At 38.8% G+C, this 22,824-nt stretch overlaps 1 protein-coding gene across 2 annotated transcripts in view; it reads left to right on the forward strand.

Moving 5' to 3' along the window:
* GLRB (glycine receptor, beta) overlaps window positions 1-6,202 on the forward strand; it is a 47,581-nt gene extending 41,379 nt beyond the window's left edge. For both annotated transcript variants that reach the window (XM_010153053.1, XM_010153054.1), the window contains one exon: window positions 5,330-6,202. In XM_010153053.1, coding sequence (XP_010151355.1) covers window positions 5,330-5,626 — 297 coding nt within the window. In that variant the 3' untranslated portion in view covers window positions 5,627-6,202. The remainder of the gene's footprint in view (window positions 1-5,329) is intronic.
* The last annotated feature ends 16,622 nt before the right edge of the window (window positions 6,203-22,824 follow it).

Genomic DNA, 22,824 nt, shown 5'->3' on the forward strand with positions numbered 1-22,824 from the left:
TCAGTGTGAATATACACAACTGCTAAACAATCATTACTTTATTGATGATCTGCATCTATCATTATGGCATGAGCCAGAGAAAAACATAAAACAAATGCAGAGAAGATTAATGAGAGAGTGTGTTAGAAAACTCCATGTTGTATGGAAGATTCTTACACAACTGGCAGCACTAGTGACAGATCTGCATGCCAAAATGAGGTTGAGTACAACACAAGAGATGGTTTTATGGCAGAGAAGAGGTGCTGTGTAGGACAGAGAATGCTGCATTACAGTAAGAAGGCACTTCAGCCCGAGGGACACATGCTGAGCTTGAGAGGCTGCCAGTGCTATAGCTTGTTTGAAGCTTTGCTAGAAATTATGGACGATACATTTCTGCTCTCAAGAATTGTTGAATCCAAAATGATGACATTTTATATTACACTTCTTCCTGACAGATAAAGAGGACTTGATCACAGGATGAACAGTCAGTTGAAAAGGATCTTTATTCTATTTGCACAAAACAAATTTAATTGATTCCTGATATTTTTGGTGTCATGAAAGGACAGATTTCACAAATATGAAACTATTTTTTCTCACTGGGGTGGGAGAACTTAAACAAAAAATAGGAATGATGCTGATGAGCTATCTAACAATGTTCAAAACTTCTACAGACCAGAAGGAAAGCTATACTAATTTTAAAAAACCCACACGAACAGCACAGTTGAAAACAAACTCTCCAAATATTGAAAACTAAACTCATGTTCAAGCATTTCTCATTTCTGCTTGCTGGCAAATGGAAAAGTTGACAGAAATTAAATTAAATTAGTTGAAATCCAGAAAATAGGTGTAGATAATATGTGTAGGTAACAAAAAGGATGTATGGTTAGCACAGTTGAGGGCAATAGGAAGTTACTTTGCATATATAGCAAGAATACTAAAACCAGTAACAAGTATTGGTCCAATGCTAGATAGAGATGCTGTAAGTATCAAGAATTACAGAAAGGTGAAAGTGTTGAAAAAATATTCTGTTCTGTGTTTGGGGAAAAGTCAGATATATTCCATCAGATGATGGAATAGCTTTCATTGACAGTAGCTAATGATGTTAAACACTAGCTATTAAAGTTAGACACTTTACAATCAAGATTTCAGCTTAAGTTGCATCTATGATTTTTTAAAGAGCTGATCCTTGAATGCTGTGGAATATTAATGTTGATTTTTTAAGAAATCGTTTACAACTGGGAAGGTTCCAAAAGACAGCAAGAACTTAACTTTGTGCCAGTACTTTTAAGGGCTAAGTGGCTTAAACATGAATAATTATAAGCCTGACATCAATCAGTGAAAAATATTGCGTAGCTAACAGGGGGCTGACTAATAATTATTATTCATAAGTATTAATTATCATTAATATTATTCATAATCCAGGCCCATGCTAGCTAATAAATTTAAATGGGTTAGTGAAATTAAAGGTGATCTGTGTGTTTATCGATTTAATCAAACTGAATATAATTTTTTAAAAGATTATCAATTAGGTTGACAGAGGCAATGATGTGGAGGTAAGAAACTCTTAATATTTGACTTGGCTTCATACATCAGCCTGGTTACATCATCTGAATTATGCAAAATCAAGGTTAGTTTTGTTACCACCTGTATGTACCTGCAGTTAATCAGACTAACTATAGTCATGCCTCGTGACTGAAAACTGAAGCCAAATAAATTCAGGTTAGTAATAAGGTACATCTCTTTGTGGGGAACAAGGTCATTGAAAAAATGTTCCATCCTGGATATTTTTAAAGGAAAATATAGTGTAAATAGTTTGGACAGTAAATGTGGAGAGTGATGAGGAGCACCAGTAGCAGCAGAGGCAGCGATGGGGAGTTAGTTCTCCCTCCCTGCCAGTTGGCTTGCACACACAGCACCTCTTTCTTCTCTTTCCCCATTTTCTTAACACATTATTCCCCTAACTCCAGAAAGGCTTTCTGAGCTGGGTGTGGTCCCATTGCAGTGGCATGTAGGCTGAGCTTGTCTGTGAGCACCGGTCAGCCTGAATTGTAGGTGAGAAAGGATCATCCCAAGGGGCCTTCTGGCTTCCAGGAGTCAGAAATTTTTAGGTATTTCAGAGCTGTTCGTCCAAAGGCAGGTGCCCTGTCCAACACACCAAACCTAGACGAGGTGGCCCTGGGAGAAACAGGAACTAAGTCTGTGTTCTGGGCCAAGCCCCAAGAGCCACGTCACCTTCCCATGCTCTCCTAAGCCACCTCCCCACTCCATGCCTGAGGGACAAGGAGCTGCTGCCCAGTTCCATTGGGAATGAGGGGAGGCTCTGCACTCTTCCAGCAGGCTTCCCTGCCCAAACTGCTGCTCCCCACCCCCTGCAGGTGAGAAGCCATAGACCAGGTGCTGGGGCAGGGTAAAGCAAATGATATAAATTGTTTTCCAGGGCCAAGTTCAGTGTCAGCATGAAGTCAAAAGGATATGACATTTAATGATGTTTTACTTTCCTTACAAGTCTTCAGTGTAGTACCCTAAAATCAAGTCCTGTGGTATCATTTTCCACAGAAATGGTTCCTGCAGCCTTTGGTAAGTGTCAGGAATATCATTATGCTTCTGGCGCAAACCAGGACAGAACGAATGAAAAGCAGATAAACTACTTTTAATATATTTCTCACTTTGTTTAGGAAAATCTGTAGGTCAACTGAAGCACATTGGGATTAAAACAACAGAAATATTTGAGAGTTGAAGAGACGTATGAGAAAAAATTTTAAAATATGTCCAGGCAGTGACTGAATATAGAAAATAAGAGCACGTTAGGTTTGTAAGCCCAGGAAAATGAAAGAAATTATTTTTAAAAGAAAAATTTGGGCCAGGTTGCTCTTACAAGGGAAATGGTGTCACCCTGATAAATCAGTACTCCAGCTGACACTAAACTAAGCAGAGCTCTGTGTGAACATGCTACAAACAGTCCTCTGCTCTCAAGGCAGGGGTGACCTAGAAGCCATTCCCTCAGTTTTCTGTCCCGGGAGGGAATGTGAGCCAACTTGTCACACACACCCCTTAGGGGAGCATTCTCTTAGATACTGCAGTTGGAACAGGAATATTCTGTATTGTAAATGAGAGTGCCTAGGCTACAATTAGTGTCACTGAGTTTTACAATATATTGCTGGTAGTATGAGGAGTGGACTACAAGTTTGCAGATCCAAAAGGAGGCTTATAATTTCATCCATGATTCTATTTCTTGTAACGGCCTTACTAATTCTTACTAGTTTTGACCATGGCAAAAGTGTAATATTCCTGTGACTCTTCAGTTAACATGCACCTCAGTCCTGCAAGTTACCCTTTTATTGCACAAGGGTCTGTTTTATATCTTTATTACCCACATCATTGGGTATGATCTGATTGGAAGGAACCTCTTGGATCACTGGCTGACAGCCCCCATGTCACTCAGGGTAACATCATTGTGTTCATACGTGTCTCAGTCACCACCTTACTAGGCAGTTTGCCCCGGCTACTCCAGTACTGAACACTGTTCCACGCTGTCAGCTCTTTGATGACTAGGAAACAGTTGCAGTACTTTTGTATATGTAGTTTTGCCTTACTATCATGGAACACCTATTTTCGTTTTCTTTTTTATAACCTGTAATCTTGATTTTGTTGTGTAAACTGCACCTCAGTTTTAGTGCATGGGTTTCAGAATTTACTGTTTTCCTATGAAATGTGTTTGGGAAATCTGGGGAGGGATTCACAATTCATTGCTGAGGGAATAGTGCTGTGCTTCTCTTCCACCTTGCGCCAGAATCAGCATTGTCGGTGATGAGAGTAATAGCCCCAGTTGACTTTTAAGTCTCTTCTTGACTGCCTGAGTTCTTTTCATCCAGGATACCTTGTGAGTTGTCACAGAGAGGCTTATAATATTATCCAGAGTGTTTTATGTTCATCTGTAAGTCTGATACTGTGGGTACTGTATTTCACTTATTATTTGAGCTACAAAATGGGATGATGCAAATATTCTGAACTGTCAGCCTAGGACTGCGGAAAACCACAGGTGGAGATAGCTGAGAGTAAAATGCCTGAAGGGGTTGTGGAGGAGTGAGAGGCTGCTGGGAAGGAGGGACAGACAGAGTTTGGAAGAACCAAGTTTTAGAGGATCAGTGGCTCCAGGAAGCCTATTAACTTATGTTAATGTCATTTGCCCATGTGTATAACCTGATTTGTGAACCAGATTCTTTCCAACTAACTCCCAGGTGATATATGTGAACAAATGGCATTATTAATAATGCAGTTAAGTTTCATAACTTGTGTTCTTTTTTCTTCTTCTTTTTTTTCTTGATTTACTATATAGTCTAATTGAAATGAGACTTTGGGAGAGATTTACCCAAGTCACAAAGCACAGTGCCTTGCAAGTAGCCTCCCCATCCCTTCAAGCTCCCTAAACAGTGCGGGGATGGTCCTTCTAGAGGTTTGTTGTACATGAAATATAGACTTTATAAAATCCAAGGAAGAGATTATAGAAACATCCCAAACACACACACCAAAACACTTCAGAATGAAGGGCACTAAATACTTTTCTTCTTCTACATTTTCTTTGTCTGTTCCAGTACAATTGTCTGGTCTGTAAGAGAGAATCATTCACCTGTTTTACCCAGTGGCACAGTAGTACTTGATCCCCAAGAGCTTTCCTACAGGGCTGTAGGAAAGACAGGTATTCAGTTGCTGGATTTAGATTTCCCAGTTGCACAGTTCTCCAGTGTACGGATGGGAAGTGCTGAGAACGGTGTCACATCTTTGTTACCTCTCTTTAGAGAGGCACCAAGGACTGCAGGTACAAGGAAAGTGCCTTCTCACCGTACAAGGCGGTCACCCTAGGATGAGATATAGGATCTTGAGCAGACTGCTGTGTAGAACCAGAACAGACTTCAATTGTTGCATCAAACACTGAATTTTAGGATTAATTCTGACTATAGCTTCCAAACCTCAGAAAAATGTGTTGAATAGTATCTGTCCTGCAGGTTCATCAACACAGAACCAATTTCCAAGAATACTCTCTGCAGAAATATTTTTTCCCTTTCTATCATTTTAAAATGAAGCAGTCGAACTACAGCAGGTTGCATAGCATGAGGCACCTTGTGCATGAAAAATTACACTATTATGAATGTTTGGATTAGTTTATATGATTGACTGATCATCCTTAAGTACTTCATAATGCAACCATTCAGCAAATTAAGCTGATGTAATGTATCCTTATCAACAAGTAATTTCCTATATGTTTGTTTGCAGTGTTCTCTAGCAGCTGCATCAAGTTTGTTAATAAAATATGGTGAGTAGATCATGATTCCCCTCACTTTTCATTTCATAGGTTGGTGAGACCAGATGCAAAAAAGTTTGCACTTCGAAATCTGATCTGAGATCCAATGATTTCAGCATCGTTGGAAGTTTGCCAAGGGATTTTGAATTATCGAATTATGACTGTTATGGGAAGCCCATTGAAGTCAACAATGGGCTCGGGAAATCTCAAGCCAAGAACAACAAGAAGCCTCCTCCTCCCAAGCCTGTTATTCCATCAGCAGCAAAGAGAATCGATCTTTATGCAAGAGCACTGTTCCCTTTTTGCTTCTTGTTCTTCAATGTCATATACTGGTCCATATATTTATGATAAATCTTTTATTTATTTTTTTCATATGTGTAAAATATATCCCATTTCATTACCCCTTCCCAGTCATGAAGGCCACTGTGTGAAATTATTTGCATTTGCAAAGCAATATGTTGCATTTTGATGCCATGCGATTGTACTGAATATATGGCATCTGAAATTTGAATGAAAGCATGACACTGCAATGTCTGTTCTCTGACCAACGTTGTATATAAATGTACAGCATCCATCCTGCTTCAGGAATATATATGAAGGACAATGCATACTACATTATAAAGCTGAATAACGCTCTTCAGTTATAGTAACATGCAGAGATTTAAAGTGTTTCTGACAATGAAACTGATGTGCACGTTGAGTATAATTAAAATCAGTATTCTAGTATATGTAGTATTTAACAGCTTTTCTGCTGACTTCCAGAGAAAAACAAAACAAAACAAACAAACCTCTTGTTCTTGTATGATTTTAGATGGCACTGTTGAAGAAAAAGCTAACGTAATTCATTATTTAGACTTTGTTAAGTGAAGGCAGCATTGAATAAGCTGATCTTGTCTATGTGGAAAAATAAAGATCAGTGAATTATTAATTTTGTAAAATCAGCTCATTTAGGAAAATACCCAACACTTGTGTCCATCAAGCAGGCACACTTAAGTGTGTGATAATATGCTGACAATAAAACATTGGGCTAAATTTTGACTGCTGTTTCCTTAGGCACAAACTAGATACAATATGTCAAAACCGAACAGGCCACTTTCTGGATTAAAGGTATCAGGAGTTTTGGAGAGACATCACCAGATGCAGTTCAGTGTCAGGTTATGTTATCCTTTCTTATGAGAGTCTGTCCTCTGGCTCATCTTCTGTAGGGTCTGGCAAGCCCACACTATTTAAGTCACAATTTCTTTGTTGTTGCTTTGTATACATCTTACTCATTTTGTTTTGCTTATTCCCTTGAAATCTTTCAGCTTAAACAAACCAGTTTTTGTCAAAAAGAAATCTCATTTTTACCACTAGTTGTACTTGTTTGCCTGTTGTAGCACAGATGACCAAGGCTAACACCTTGCCACCAGTAGAAGTGAAGACATGTCCAAAGGTCTAAGGGGCTAAGACTCATAAATATACCATGAGCCCTTGTGCCTATGTGTTAATTAGTGGCTGCCTTCACCAATTCATTGCTTTGGCTGCTGTTTTGGGAGAATAAGGTCCTGACAGGAGACCGCTCTCCATTTTCCAGAGGAAACCCTATGACATGGAGGCTACGTATTCATGATCTCCTCGGGGTGAGTAGGGCAGGACCTGTGGTCTCCTGTGGGTGCCAGGGTACATCCCTTCATAAGGGCAAGTCACGAGGTGAAACAAAGCCAAAAGAGAGCTGCTTGCATGTAGGCGTCCAAGCAGCGCGTGTTCCCTGGGAACGTGTAGAAATCAGCCCTTGGGAGCATGCCGTAGAGAAGCATGTCTCCGCTTGTAAAGCTGGGTCACCACAGTTAGTTAAAATATGACAATAAGACAGTTCTCACTAACTTGGTAGTTCACAAAAGGAATTACAGATTATTGGCTCCTCATAGGCTAGAAAGAGACTGAATTGAATATGTGGAAACCTTCTATAGCGTGGAAACAGACACAATTAGATTAGATATCAGGAAGAAGTTCTTCCCGGAGAGGGTGGTGAGGCACAGGAAGGGGTTGCCCAGAGAAGCTGTGGATGCCCCATCCCTGGAAGTGTTCAAGGCCAGGCTGGATGAGGCTTGGAGCAACCTGGTCTAGTGGAAGGTGTCCCTGCCCATGGCAGGGGGGTTGGAACTAGATGATCTTTCAGATCCCTTCCAACCCAAACCATTCTGTGATTTTAGGAGTTCTAGGTCATCCAGGATGTGTTGGGCCAATGCAGGCCACAAGGCGACTGTCAGATCACTTGGGTATTGCTCAGCACATGGAAGTTGTCCATGTACATTCAGCCTGCACAATCAGAAGATCAAAAGAGGGAATATAAAAAAAAGCAAAGCCCTCCATGCTGGCTTCGCTGGGCATCTGGCCGACCTGCACACACCCAAGGGTTTGTCCTAACCACTGGCACTTAGTGATCAACAGCCTGGCTGCTGCAATTCAAGTTTGGGTTGAAAAGATCTGCTCCTCAGAATGTGGTCACGTGTTTTCCACCATTTCCTGGCCCCATTCTCATGGAGATTTCAGGGACCTGCTTTACCAGGTGGCCACAGCTTCTCCTTTGGATTTCCTTCTGATCCAAGGAAATGGAAGGGAAATCCCAGACGTTACTGAACGATGTTGAAACAGCGTGGGGGGAAATTATATCTTTAAGGTCTAGTTCAAAGTTTCGATATTTCTGTCTGTTGAAAGTATTTACAGAATTGTCAGAAACTCTAAGAAGCAATAAGGATAAGTCAAAGAGAGGAAGGAAGGGAGGGGTAATTTTTTTATGTACAATCAGAGTGCTATATTTATAGACATTTATTCTCATACTTGTATTTTTTCTTACGGTACTGGAAGGCAAGAAAATAATTACCCTGTGTTGAAAATTATATGAATTTTGGAAGATAATTTTCTTGTTAGAACTCTTATGAAATGATTTATCTGTAATTAATGTCCACATTCTATCTGTATAATCTCAATTATAGATTTTATTGTTAAATTAATCTTTGTTCCTTCTTGCTTTCCTGCTTACTTGACAGCTTTTGTGTTTTATCATAAAACATTTAATCAATAATACACTGTAATTGCTTTCCAACTCACACAAAAGGAAGAAAAAGAATGTATATTGTTAAGGTAAAGGCTTTTAGTTTATTACAGCACAAAAACTAGGGATAGAAGCAAAGTTTAACGGCAAATTTGAAACAAAATTTAAAATAAAACATTATCAGCTATAAAGTATTAATTTTCTTTTTACTTACACTAGATAATATTGCAGTATTTATATTACCTCGAAATATATTAAGTTGTCCTACTGAGCAGTAATAATTGATTTATTTTATTTTTCTTCTTTACACTAAAGGTCATTGAGAGTTTTGCATACCATATCGCATTATGGTCCTCCAGCACCCTCTAGTTGTAAAATTCTGCCTGTTGACTCATTTCCAGAAGAAGGTGCAAATATAAAACTGTATTAGCAGTATAGGATGTTACTTGATATTGATAATATGAAGGGAAAAAAATATTAATAAAATGAAAAGAAATGGACATAAAATCAATGGACAGCTATTGGAACTTGCGAGGCAGTATGAATATAAAATTGTAGAAATTAAGACATTCACGTAGTAGCTAAGGTGAGGCTCATGAATCACACGTTAGTAACTAGATTAACTAGTCATGATGTCTGAACAAACTGCAATACAGCAAAATCTGTTTTTGAGGGAGAGACCATCTGTGTTTCAGCTGACATTTACTTTAAGTTCTACTATTGGCTGGTAGGAGAGTTACAAATTTTTTTTTCTACTCTTAAAAAATACTTGGTATTTTCTTGGCTCTTAAGCATCATGGTGTAGCATCCAAATAGTCCATTCCTTTCTTTCACAGTGTTATGGCCCTTTAGATATCTATTTCCAGATTTTAGAACACATTCAAACACTGCATCAGGAATTTCCATGGAGATTAATTAATCCATTGCTTAACTGCATCCACAAATTTAAGCTATTCAATGAGCCAAGATGTAACTTGAAAAGTATAACAGCTGCTCTGCCCTAATTCCCTGTTAGGATGTGTGAAATGTACTGTGTGGAGTAATCCACACCTTACTTTCTCATGCTGGTTTGAGTCGTATTTGACACTCGATTTTAGGAGCAGCTCTGTGGTGTTTCTTGGCACCTCCTCTTTTTTTCAGTCTAACGTTAATTCTAGCTGAGGTGATGTATGTGAGCGGCCTGTCTTTGGGGGGAGGAAGGGAGTTTATTTCTGTAAGCACAGTGTACAGAAGATAGACCACTTGGAAGCATTGCCAAGCAGCTTTTGTTCTTCACAGACTTCAAATTAAGTTGGACTTGGGAACAGGAAATGTGTGGGAAAAGGGAGAGCATCCTCAGTGCCCTATTACCCACTAAAGAGAAAGCAGTAACACTGCCTGCTGGGGTCATTTCAGTGAGCACGACCCGGAGAGATTGATCTGGCTGCATAATCATCTTGAAGGAAATGCACTTACAAGTAATCTTTATTTCAAAATGTTTCACTCTGAAGAGAGAGAGTAATTTACTTAAGCAGTCTGTTGTAGCTGCTAAGGTAATCTATTAAGAAACATTATAATACAGCAGAGACCATTGGTCTCTGCTTCAATTAAAGCAGTTTACCGTTATGGTTATTGGATGACTTGTGCTGAGGATGTTCATAGAATAGATAACAAAAAATTATTTATTTCCAAGGGAGTGCAACCTCAATAAATGCAATGTCATGTGATTTTTCAGGCTATCGAGATAGCTTAGTGCTGAAATGAGTACAAATGCGGAGTGTAGCAGATAAGGGAATGGTAGGACACCGTTACTTGATGGTTTGGTGTACTAATTCTAGGATTAGGGAAGATAATGTAAAAAGAAAAAAGAAATTCAGATACGGAGAGATTGAATAATAGTTTTGTTTGTGTCTACTATTCAATTTAATTGTGTCTAACAATTTAACTGCTCCATAGAGTAATAATATGCTATGTTACCTTTTTAAAATATGAATATAAAGAATTACTAAAAAAAACATAGAGTTCAGCTTATCTGTGGTGTCAGAAAGATACAGAAACTAGTTCTTTTCATCAGAAGCTCTACACTTGAATAAACAATGGAACATGCAGAAAACAAAATGCAGTTTTAAAGACATAAAATTCTCACCAATGTAGTTTTGTCTGTACCATTGTATCAAATAAATCACAATCAATCTGGGCTGCTTGCAGCACTCCCTTGCATTTTGACTTACTCAGGGAGGTTGCTGCCCCTCTACCTCCCAGCACCTGCCCTCATTCCATCAGTGGTAATAGTGTCAGCAGCCATTAAAAAAAAAATTATATGGCTATTTTGAAATCCTTCTGAAAACCCTCCATTGCCATGAATATGCCTACACTGCAGTCCCTAAAATGTCTGAAGCTAATGCAGGCTTATCCAAATTAGCTTTAAACTAGCTGACTTGGGGAGGGCTGGCAACGTAGCCATGGTAACGGCGACCTCCGGCTGGGAAGCCTACCTGCTGGTGTAGGAAATGAAAAAATATACTTTGGTGTTAACCCCCACAAAGCTTTATGCTGCTTTGGCTGTTACTCTCAAACAGTTGGTTTAAAGTTAGCTCGTGTGGGTGTTTATCAGCCTGTGTCTGCGAAATGTAGATGTACGCTGTATGACGCACTGTGTGCTGGAACTGAATTATTTTCTCCCACTGGTTATGTGAAAGATGCCACTGTAAAATGTTCTCTCTATGGCTCTTGATGACATACAGGATTTCTGCCATATTCAGTTTTGTGTAGTGACAAGACTCTTCACCTTTAGACTCAAAAACGAAACCCATTTTCCCAAACCAGTACACTTGTAAAAGAATGAGCTGGATTCACCCACCTGAGCATGAGTGAGGTTGTCTGCTGAGTCTAGGTCATAAGACTATCAGTTTCACACATTAAAAGACCCATTCTGTTTCAAGTCCCTAACTCTGATAGTGGTTATTGGATCATAACCTTTTAAATGAATAATGAGAGTAAAGAGACTAGGGAGACTATCGAGACTATGTCTACAAAAGTATTTTTTGGTTTCTGGGCTGTCCGTGGCGGTTTGGGTGGGGACACTGATTGCTCTCCAGCATGGTGTTTCTCAACCATCGGTGCCTATTAGGGTTCTGGAGAACAGTGTTGACTGACTCCCTCCAAACAGGGAAGGTATTTGAGGGGCCTTCAAGCTCATTAGTCAACTTTTCTTTGAAGTATTGAGGAAAATCTAAAGCCTGCCTGGCACCATAAGTTGTCACGCAGAGACAGCAGGTACATTAAGCACATATCTTTTAGTACAAGAAAATTAACTGTCTTTCCCCTTTTTCCCTGAAAGTATGGTTTACAGTGACGGAAAACCACCAGTAAGGCAGTGTGGGTTACTGAGAGTTTCTAACCCACCAGGCAGTTGCTTAAGCCACATATCGTGCTTTGAAAGGAAGAAGTATGGGGACTGTGGAGTAGAAAGGATAAGGTTTTGGATAACTGTTCTCCACCTGGTGAGTTCTTCAGGCTGTGGCAGTGGATAGTGTGATTTTTTTTTCATATGTATCTGTGTACATCTGTTTCTTTCGATGAATATCCACAGTGGGAATAATTTTTCACTTGAGGAAGCAAACTCAAGAGCTTTCTGGGCACAAAAAACCCTCCTCAGTATAGCAGGTCAAGTTGCTGTACCACTGCCCCCTGCAGAAATCTTTCAGTGAAGAAGAATCCTTCTCTAACACCATAAATTGCAAGCAAAATCCCTGCGGAAACTGTGACCGATGCTGAGAGCAAAAGCTGTGTGTAGGCAGCCCCTGTGTTTCCATGTTCCCTCGCTGTAGCATGCATCATGATAATCAATAGCACTGTTTAGCTTTTCTGTTCTGCAAAGCACTCCTTTTATCAAGACTGAGTTATTTCCTCGGCAATGCGCTTCGGCTAGCCTACCTTTCATCTCGCAGCAAAGATCGCGCCTGCGACTGACGGAGTTCGTGAAAGCAAAACAGGGCTGATGTTCAAAAACAGACGAACGGCAATATATGAGGAGACCTGGGACTCCCTTTCTTCTCAAATTTTAACTCTGCCTGTTCTATCCCATTTATGTCCCTATAACTCAGAATATTGTGTTATTTGGATAACACCTCACGACATGCATTGATTTTTTTTAAAGTGTATCAAATAATGAATTTCTTGTCAAAAGCAGAATATGAAAAAAAAAGTCATTCTGTTGATTTTCTCTGTTAACCTTAGAACTTGCATTTGACCCAGAGGCTAGGGAAATAACATTTCTCAGTGTTTAATAAGCCTTACATTGTCATAACAGATTTATCAGTGTCTCAGGCAGGCTCGTTCTTTCAGATTAATTTGTTTGTTTCTTTGACTCCCAAAGGCCAGCTCGTTGGAAAACATTAATTTGAAGACTGGCTATTTCAAAGGCATAATACTGACAGGAACTAACTGTAAAGACTAATGGTTTTGACCAATACCATTCCAGCATTGGTTTCTGCTTTTGACAAAGCCTATCTTGCTACCTGCTCCCGCTTCTGACAAATCCTGTTTAGCCTCAGCCTACTGGAGGGTGTAAAATCTTCATAGGCTTTTTAAAATATCTGTCTGATTGTGTCAGCTTCTGAGTCAGCTCTGCTTCCATTCCCCTCCTGGATGTGCTTCAGGATCAGGCTATTATGGAAACAATCTTCTTTATTCGAGCAAACACAAACGATATACCACATCCACCGTGAGCTATAATCTCCTTCGTGGAATTAAACTTTAGTCTTTATTTATTAATTCATCGTATTTTCCAGTTGGTTATTTCCCCGAGGTGAAAACTTCTTAAAATAATAAATCTCTTAAATGAATAGACAAATGTGCGTAACAGCAGGAGAGGATCGTGTTGTCCCTGCTTGCTTTCTCTGGATGTAAACGCATGGACAATGACAAGTCCTCCTCCCAGCGCAGGACCTGCCCTATACAGCTGCCTTTGGTGCAAGCCAGGCAACGGAAAACAGCCAGGTTTCCCAAACCCTGCGCCTCTGCAATAACCTGTTCATCTCATTCTCCACTTGATGAATTTTCTTGCAACAGAGAGGCACTTTTTTTAGACCAATAGCAACAACGACACCATAGTAATAATCCCAGACATTGTGGTTTCATGGGAGGATTTTACACCAGTACTGTAGAATATAGAATATTGTGAATTTCACCATGGGAGATTTTAAACAGAAAATGTGTATCCAAGTTGGCAGCACTTTGTTACACATAAGCATGGCTTTATTGCTTTATTTATCGTATGCTTCCATATTGTTCCCATTTCAGGAACAACATCTTAAAATGGGAATTTTTCTGAATATATGAACTGTTAAAGCTTATTGTGGTTTATCCTATTTTTTTCCCACAGGGATATAAGAAAGAGATCGTGTCTTTTGCAATACAGGGCTCTTGCATCAAGTTTACTAGTCTCTGTGAAGAAAGTCTTGATGAAATTAAATAGGTGGAAAAAAATTTCATGGAGTGTGCAAATGAAACAGCCAGGAATAAATCCATTTATGCAAGACTCATGCTGAGAGTCTGATGAGCTTTGACAATTGGAATAAATTATTTTGGCTGAAAGGAGATTCCAGCCTTAAAAGACAGGACAACGTGAATCTTTCAACAGTTTTCATTTCTCGGCTGAAAAGAAAAATATAGCTTTGTAGAAAAGACCAGGTAGTCTTGTCCATGCTGACCTCAGATCTGCACCTCACCAGCATGCTCTCCTGTAGTGTGGTCTTTCTGCCAGTTCATGCAAAAAATCGATGAAATTATTTCTTCTCTGACCGAGCAGTGAAATGACTGCTGTTAGCTGGCTGGTGCAGGGTGCCTGACTGAAGGCAGGGCTTCATGTGCAGCAGAAGTTTGAACATCGCATGTAAGTAGCTGGGTGCAGTACCCAGCAACAAAAAAGAGCCCTGTGTCCCTTCCCCAGATCTCCTGTGCAAGTTTGGCATACTATTTCCTCTCTTTTCTTATGTTCTGCATCAAATGATAGATGGTAAGAACACTACTTTCCTAAGTAAGTACTTTCCTGATGCCAAGAACCTTTTGTTTAGATCAGATGTGGCTGGGATGAAGAACAATCTGTATGTCGTACACTGTCTTACAGCTCTACTGTAATGCACGCAAATAATAACAATTATTTCAGTCATTGTTAATAATCGATTCTGTGTGGTATACAGCACTGATACCTGTATTTGTCTTCACCCTATCTCAGCATTTCTGGCAGCAGTCTGGCTCTGATTTCAAGTGCCTGATATCCCCCCACACTTAGATTGACTTTACACTGAAGTTCTTTCTGATTTACTCTCAGAGGAGGATGAAACCCACTGCAGGTATACATTCTTCCCTTTAATATTATTACTTTCTGATCTCTAAAAAGGATTCTTAAAATAACTTCACAGTTCCTTCCTTGGATCCAAATTCCACAGAAGAATCTGCAGAAAAACAGGAAGAAGTTGTATATTTTAAAACAGTACTTTTATTAATTTGTAGTTTAATGTACATATGCATACACACCCATATTTAATATAATGTCATTCTTAGGACTAAGCCTTCATGAAAACAGCTTGTCAGGATTTAATAACTTGCTAGTATTTCCCCCTTCCATTATTACTATTTTGTTCTGCAAGTATCGTCCCAGTACATCGACATCATACCATGTATTTTTTCAGTTCCTTGTAAAATAAATCATCCCCCGCCATGACACCGAATGAGCTACGTGGGCCCCAGGATATTAAATCACATGCTGGAGTAGCTCCTTCAATTGCAAGCTCAGAACAAATTTTGTCACATATAATGTAATCAATAAGTTCTATTTTTTTTAAAGAAAAACAGTGATTAATTGGTATCTCATTTTTTTTCTAGACTGTTAATATTAGTGATGCTATTTAATTATTCATATACTATGTTAATGACTAGTAAATGAATTCATAAAAGGGATGTTGAAAGGTGTGGATATATTTCCTGGGGTTTGTTTGCTGAGTCCTTGAGGTGGGAAGCTCACATTAGGCGACAGAGCCTCTCATTTGTAGGACAGTAATCCAACAGCAGCGTAGATGTAATCACCTGGGGGCTGCTTTATATACAGAACATTAAAAGTGAGTGCCACACATCTGTCTGTCTCGCGGATTGCTTACTGCCTTCTCCAGGGTGGAGCGGGAGCCCAGCACTGCTCTTGTCAGGAAGCAGGGTTTCCTTTCATGGTTGACATTCAAAAGCAAAAGGTTGCAGGAGCCCATGAAGGGTAGTATTTTCAATCTGTTTAGCTTCACTGTCATTTCATGGCATGTTACTCTAAATGATTATCCATATGTATCACACAATCGTTTGTCAATAACACCAAATTGTCTGTTCTTCTAATGAGGCACTGCATTGAGATGAGTTATAATTAATGAAATTATAAAATAATCAGATGATGAATGGAGAAAATTCCACTCCAAAGCATGACATTTATACTACAGCCATTTTTTTATGCGCAGCGGCGCAATAGCTGCGAAGAAGTCGTATTACATTCTGCTATCTTCTTCAACAGTAGTGCTCAGAGTGCTTATGAGATTTGTGATTTTCCCTAACTGCCTCAAACAACTGAACTATTCTGGCTGTAAAGAAAATCTGAACTATTCCTACGATGCTGGTATGAAAACATCAGTAAGAACAACATGATTCTGGATACACTTTTGAGGTTAGATGTGTCTGATCGCTTCAGATTTCCTGTGTTTTTTCTAAAGGAGATCTTGTGTGTTTTGAGTAAGATCATTTCATTGTCTTTAACATCTATTTGCTATCGCTGACCAACCTATAAAATTAAGATCCTGTTTTGTTAGTGCTATGAAATCACAGGGAGACCAGCAGAATACAGGCAAGCATTGGTGAGGGTTCTCCTCCAGAAAATGCCTTTCAGTATTCGTATTTACTTCAGATACTGTCAGTGAAGACTTTTTATAGTTTTAGTTCTTGAAAGTGAGTTCAAAATTCACATGTTGAAAGTGAGATCACACTAGCAGATGCATTTGATTTAACAGAAAAGCATAAATGCTGTATTTACAGTAGCTACAGCTGGTAGTGACAGGTTGGGGACGAGCAGGATTTGGGAGAGAGGATGGATCCCTGTACAAATTCACCTGTTGTCAGTCCGCATAATACTAGCTGTGGCGTAAATCCGTTCTCTGTCCGCAGGTTGTTTTTCTCTGTTGTGGGTTTAGACTCAGGATAGGGATGTTTCTAAGTTCAAGGTTAGGTGGCTGCTTTGTACTCTTCAGTACCGTCTTTGGACTGCCCTTGAAATCCCATCAGCTTGTCTCTTTCCGCCCTTGATGTGTTGTGCTGCGTGTGTTGAGGTGTAATGAAAGGAAACCATAGGTTTAAAATCGTTCTGTACGCAGCTGCCAGCGCACATCATCTCTGTGCACATGTCTTAGTGGGGCAATGCAATTAGCAGGGAATGAGGTAAGTCTCAGGCTAAATGGCAACTACATAGACTCTAATAATGGCTAGAAGTTAATCTGTTACAACTTTCCATTGTAACACAGAAGTTTCAGTAAAGGCAAGCAGCATCATTTAGGTTGTCTTTAATGCCACAGATGATATATGCAGAAATTTTTCTAGTATAAGGTCTGAAATTAAAGCCTATATTTAAAGCAATTATGCAATTAAAATAATGTTATTTTCTGCCTATTTACTATGATGTAGATGTATTTCTTGTCCGACGTATGTAATTAAGTGCCTCATAAGAATTGTTTCTATTTTCTTACATTTTTGGTTTCTTGTTTTTCCTTCTATAAAAGCTTGCCGTTAACACCACGCTTTATCACAACTAATCTCTGGCAAGATATGCCTATGCAGAGGTGAAAGTAAAGATATCTCTTATCTGTGCTGCTGTGAACTAGTTCTGGGACTGAACCACTGAAGTGGTTTTTCAGAACTAAAAATAAACTTCTGGTGAGCACAACTCTGTAGATTTCCATGATAACTCGAGTGAGCTCTTTCTTGACAAGATGATTTTCTCCAAGTAAAAATTATTGATGCCAAACAAGTAAATGGTGAACCTAAATAATATTTCTCTTGCTGAAAGATCGTGATGATAATGGTAAGAGGGCTGATGTTTCAGATCACAAGGCCTTTTAATCTTACATCCTATTTTTGATGTGATTTTTCAGACAGTAGTGTAAAATATCTGCGTGGGTACTTGAACAACAACAGAACAAGAAATAACTTTATATCTTCTATGGTATTTTGGATACTTTCTGAAGAAAGGAATTATTATTTTGTCTCATGTAATTCTATTTATTCCTCCATCTTAATTTATGTTTAATGTTTCTAAGTGCTTGAGCTCTATAGTATGATTTCTGCAACAGCACAATTTGTCTCTTACTTATTTGTGTCATAAAATACGTTATTTTAATATTTTCTCAAGTGTTCTTTTATGATTGATATAACTTTTATATTATGTTTTATGAAAAACAAAACAGGGTACGTTTCATTGATTGGTGTTTAATCTCTTACTCACTGTAGCTTAAATTTCCCTTTATTTTCCTAGTGACAGAAGCCCTGACAAAATTACAAAACTATAAAAGTTATCTAAATGAAATTCACGATAATAACACAACCATTTTTTAAACTAAATCTATAACATGAACATCTCTCTTTTCAATAGAAGGGTTGAGGGTCTATTTTTTTTTTCCTTTTTAAAATTAAACAATTAAATAATTAAAGAAAATAACAAAAAAGGCAGCTTTACACAATTAGCTTATAAATGTGAACCTATGACCTAATTCTCAGCTACCTGTGGATACATGAAATCATATTATTTGGTCATTTCAGTGTGAAGTGGTTATGACTGTAACCAGAGGTGTTGGTATAAAGGGAAACTGATGCCCATGTCCCTTCTGATACTTCTGTTAGGTTCAAGAGAAGGTTTCATTTACTCCCTTGGTGACCGCAGTGAATTCCGTTCTACTTTACCGTGGAGGGAGCACAAAACAGACTGCTACCATCATACATCTCACCATGTTGACAGCTAGCCAAATTGCCTGTGCTCTACTGAGCAGCCTGGAACTGGGCATTCCAGCCCCAAGGGACAGAGGTGACACACTGCCCTTTCCCCCTGCCTGGGTTGGCTCCCGATCAGTTTGGTCTCCTGACCAAAAGCAGGGTTAACGCCAGCGTTGTCATTGCAGCTTTCCTGCTTGCTCAGGGCTCTTGGCCTCAAAGCCTTATGCACAGGATGTTGAGATCGTACAGATACTGTTTTGGATAAGAATTTAAGTAGGAGAAATTCACTCCTGCATGGTGGAATATTAAGAGAGGCTCTTTAACTTAGGTTAAGGAGTCTAGCGTACCAGTTAGGGATTCGTTAGTTCTGTGCTGGAAAGCATCTTTGCAAAGCTTATGTGAATGCTACCCTGAATGCTGCGTGAGGTCATAAAACACATTGCAGTATTGACTAGCAGTGCAGTACCGCTGTCAGAACTTCCGTTCTCTATAGGAGTTCAGTGCTTATGAACTAATTTTACTTTGTTGGGGTACAAAAAAAATCAAGTCACTGATGCTCTTTGACCTTGTCAAGATAACAGATTTGCAACAGGTTCAAATATGGAAAAGGTCAGCTGATTTCTCCAGGTTTCTAAGTTAGGTGGAGGAGGCTTATATTTTATGGATAGTTTTTATGAATGAAACACTAAACCAAAAATGTGCCCCCTCCATGCTGTGAATTCTTGTTACATGGTCTGTTTCCCAGGGGCTAGTATTTGTCCAGTATCTTTGCTCAAAATACTATCTCAACTCACTCACTACAATGACAGAAACAACTTCACACTATTCACAAAGTGAAGTGCAGCCATAAGGAATGTTTGAGCAACCGTACACAAAGGTTTTATGATGATTGGCACATATCAGCCTTGGGTTTCAATCTGTCTGAAACTTGTGGATCCGGAGCTGCTCCTCAGTGTCATCTCTTGGGATTCTGAAGATGTGAGATCACCTCATGGTGCAATAATTGCTGAGGGAAAAAACTCCTGGTTTTGGGGTAATTGCCTTTGCTGTACAGAAAGAAGGCCCAAGTCACAAGAGAGTAGAAATCAGAGAGTGAGTAATAACAAAAGTGCACCCCAGATATGTCAACAGAGACAGGACTATAATATTCTTTTCAGCTTGTATTTGCCTTTTAACATTTTAACGTTGTTTATAAATGCAGGGAACTGAGGTGGAGAGGCGATTTGACAAGTCCCATACCTCAGCAGAGTACAGTCCACTAGTATATGAAATCGGATGTCTTCATCATCTCCAAAGCACTTTTTGCTATGAATAACAAGTAATACATTTCTCACAGGTGACAGAAAAGATTCAGGGCTAAAGAGGAATTCCAATGATTAAGAACTGACCTGAAAAATGGGTGTAGGGTTCATATTTCAGACATAGACGTCGGCAAGGAAAAAGGAATAAGAACATGATGAGAATGAAAAACAACGCTGGAGTCAAGGCTGGCATTGCTTGTGGAACAGATGGAAGAGGTGGCAGATGAAAAGAGAGAGGATCAAGGCTGGCTGTTACAGTCTAAAGCAAAAAACCAATGCATTTGAATTAGCTGTGCTCTGCAAGGGGAGTGGGGATGGTAAAATCAAAATAACAGGAGAGAAAAAGATCCTGATGGAGATGCTTTGGAAAACCAGGTAGAAATCAGGCAAAGAAGGAGACAGCAAGGAAGAAGAGAGGTAGCAGGTAGGCAGGAAAAAATTAGAACAGGTGTTAGAACTGTATTCCTTGGGAGACAGACAAGGCAATGGAAGATTTTTTAATACTGTTGGAAGAAAAGGGAAGGTATTGCCAGACAAGAATCATGGATTTAGCATACATAGACTAATCTGAGAGTGTTCCTTTTATTTTTTATATTTTTTTTCCCAGAGCTTTACTAATGGAATTTTGCTATAATCTCAATAGAAAAAAATGAAGTAATCTATAGCAGATTTTCCATGCCCACAGACAGTTCAGCATATACCTACATGATTTTATTGGCAAAATAAATATAACACTTCTTGCAAATACCAAGAATTCAAGTAGCTCAGATAAATATAGTAAATCCCAATTCACTATAAATTTCTCATGTTGTTAGCTAAGCTAGTACCTGCCACAGCTACTTTACAGCAAAAGAAACCTAAAGTTGTATGATTATCACTAATTATTTTACCTTAGTTATACCACAGGGAAGTAATGTTGGGGTTTTTTTCACCATCAGAATCACGTAATAGAAGGTAGCATGAGCTATTCCTTAGGGCATATCATCCCCACGTATATGAACTGTTAGTGGGAACAGGACGTGTTTGCCAATCAGAAGAGGAAGCAGAACGAGCATGGGAGATCAGAATGTACTTTTTATGTTCAAAAAGTCTCTTGAGATCCAGAATGAACATATGGGACTAAACAGTTTAAGAAAGGTTTGGAACTTGAAACAATCATTTTTATTCCCTCTTTATTTACATTTATTGGTATTTGCATCCTACAAAATCTACTTATTTTAAGATCTTTTTCTAACAAAAACAATGTGATTATAAAGCCCAAATACTGATGGCATATAAGGCCAGAAAGGACCACCCTAACTATTCAGTCTGAGCTCTTGCCAAGGGCTTTCTCAGAATTTTTTTTCAACAAGGATTTTTAGAAAAGAACCTGTTTTTAACTGAGCATTTTCCAGGGCTGTGGAATTAACTACAGTGCTCAGCATGTGCTTGACATGATCAATGACACATTGCTAAACCAGCAAAACAAAAGATAAACTTTATTTCTAATCTGAATATAATTAATATCAGCATTCAGATACTGGGGGTTTTACTGCATCCATCACCTCAAATGCTTTGTATTATCAAAGTTACTTTCCTGTACTCCATGTCATCAAGCCATTCCTGAACTATCTTTTTTATAAGTATATGGAGTGATTGCTAAATGTTTCTGAGCGCAAGGCAAAAGTTTCCAGTTGTTCACTCATTTCCATGTTTCTTTCCTTGTTCCCTGCGCTCTTGCTGAAACATACAAACATTTGGTTTATTTGCAGCCACTGTCTCAACCATGATTGTGCCAGGATGAATCGCTGATGAAACGTATTCCTGATAAACTTATATAAATTTCTGATTAGCATATATATTAGACCTTTTCAACTTCCTCAATTTCTACCTTACGTTCAGTATGTCGTCCATTAAACCTATTAAATAAAAAAAAATGGTCATGATCGAATCCTGCATTCTTTGCAGTAAGTAGAAAATCTCTCCTGGACTTGTGTGGAATCTTGATTAAGCACTTGGACTTTTTTAAGAGTTTGATTTTTTTTTTTTAAATTTGATATCTGACATTCTGTCATCTGTCATTGTTTTCATTACGATTGCACTGCTATGTTCTTTTCAACAAGTGATTGATGCTTATTATTAACAGCCCCCCTGTTGATGCTTTGCTCTGATTCTGAACTAATGCATTTTTATGTGATCTTATATGAATGCATATAGGAATATAATCTTCTGAGTTTGAGATTACAATCCTTACTTATCTCTTGCTCAATTCTTTTCCTTTTCTTGTGCAGAAAGTATTGAATATGATACCCACTAATGTAGTCTGATTTTCTTATGCACAGGGTTAATGAGTGTCTGTTCTTAGTACACGGTCATAAATTACTATCACCTATAAACTTCTTTTTTCTTCTTTGCCTGCTTGCATCTTTTCGATTACCACAGGACTGTTATAAAAAATAGAGAGTTGAAGAGGTCCTTATTTTATTATCAGCATTTTCCCCTGTTATTAAATTCCAATTGAACTGTTTTCTTGCTGATTCACTAGGCCATGCTGCTGTTTTTTACTTACTCATCTGAGCTGAAATAATTTATTTTTCTGTGGCACACCAATGGTAAAATATGGCCACATAATTTGACATTTTTTCTATGTGTTCTGACATGATGATAAAGATCTGGAATATTACATGCACATCCATACACACATGCGGACACATTGTACATGGTGTATAGCTGTACGTACTCACATTACTGTAATGGAAAAATATGCATTAGAAAATCAACAGCCAGGGCAGTATCAGTTGTGACCACCATGGAAGTTGTTATTAACTCACCACAAATATACACCACAAAATACAACCCCCCTAAGTGGTAATTGGTAATTACCTTCTTACTCGGGTCACTTTTATCTTACCTACCTGCTCTGCTGTGTTCCGTAGGCCTTTAACTCAAAAGGTGTAGTGAGGACACTGTCATGACAGAAAGTGAGTTCAGGACCTTCATCTATGAACAGCTTGACTCGGGTAAGGCTGCTCGTTGAGTAGTGCCCGTTACAATGGGATCCAAACTTAGGTCGGCATTTCTCCACAGTTCATTATAAACAATAAAAGAGCATTTTACTATCTAACCAGACAAAACCTGCATCACTGCGAATTATTCTTACTGTATCTGGCAAAGATCTTGTGGAATAGCACTGTTCTCCATGGCGCGCACACACACAAAACAAACAAAAAACCAACCCC

The sequence above is a fragment of the Eurypyga helias genome, unplaced genomic scaffold, assembly GCF_000690775.1.
Source record: "Eurypyga helias isolate BGI_N326 unplaced genomic scaffold, ASM69077v1 scaffold7006, whole genome shotgun sequence".
NCBI classification, from domain to species: Eukaryota; Metazoa; Chordata; class Aves; order Eurypygiformes; family Eurypygidae; genus Eurypyga; species Eurypyga helias.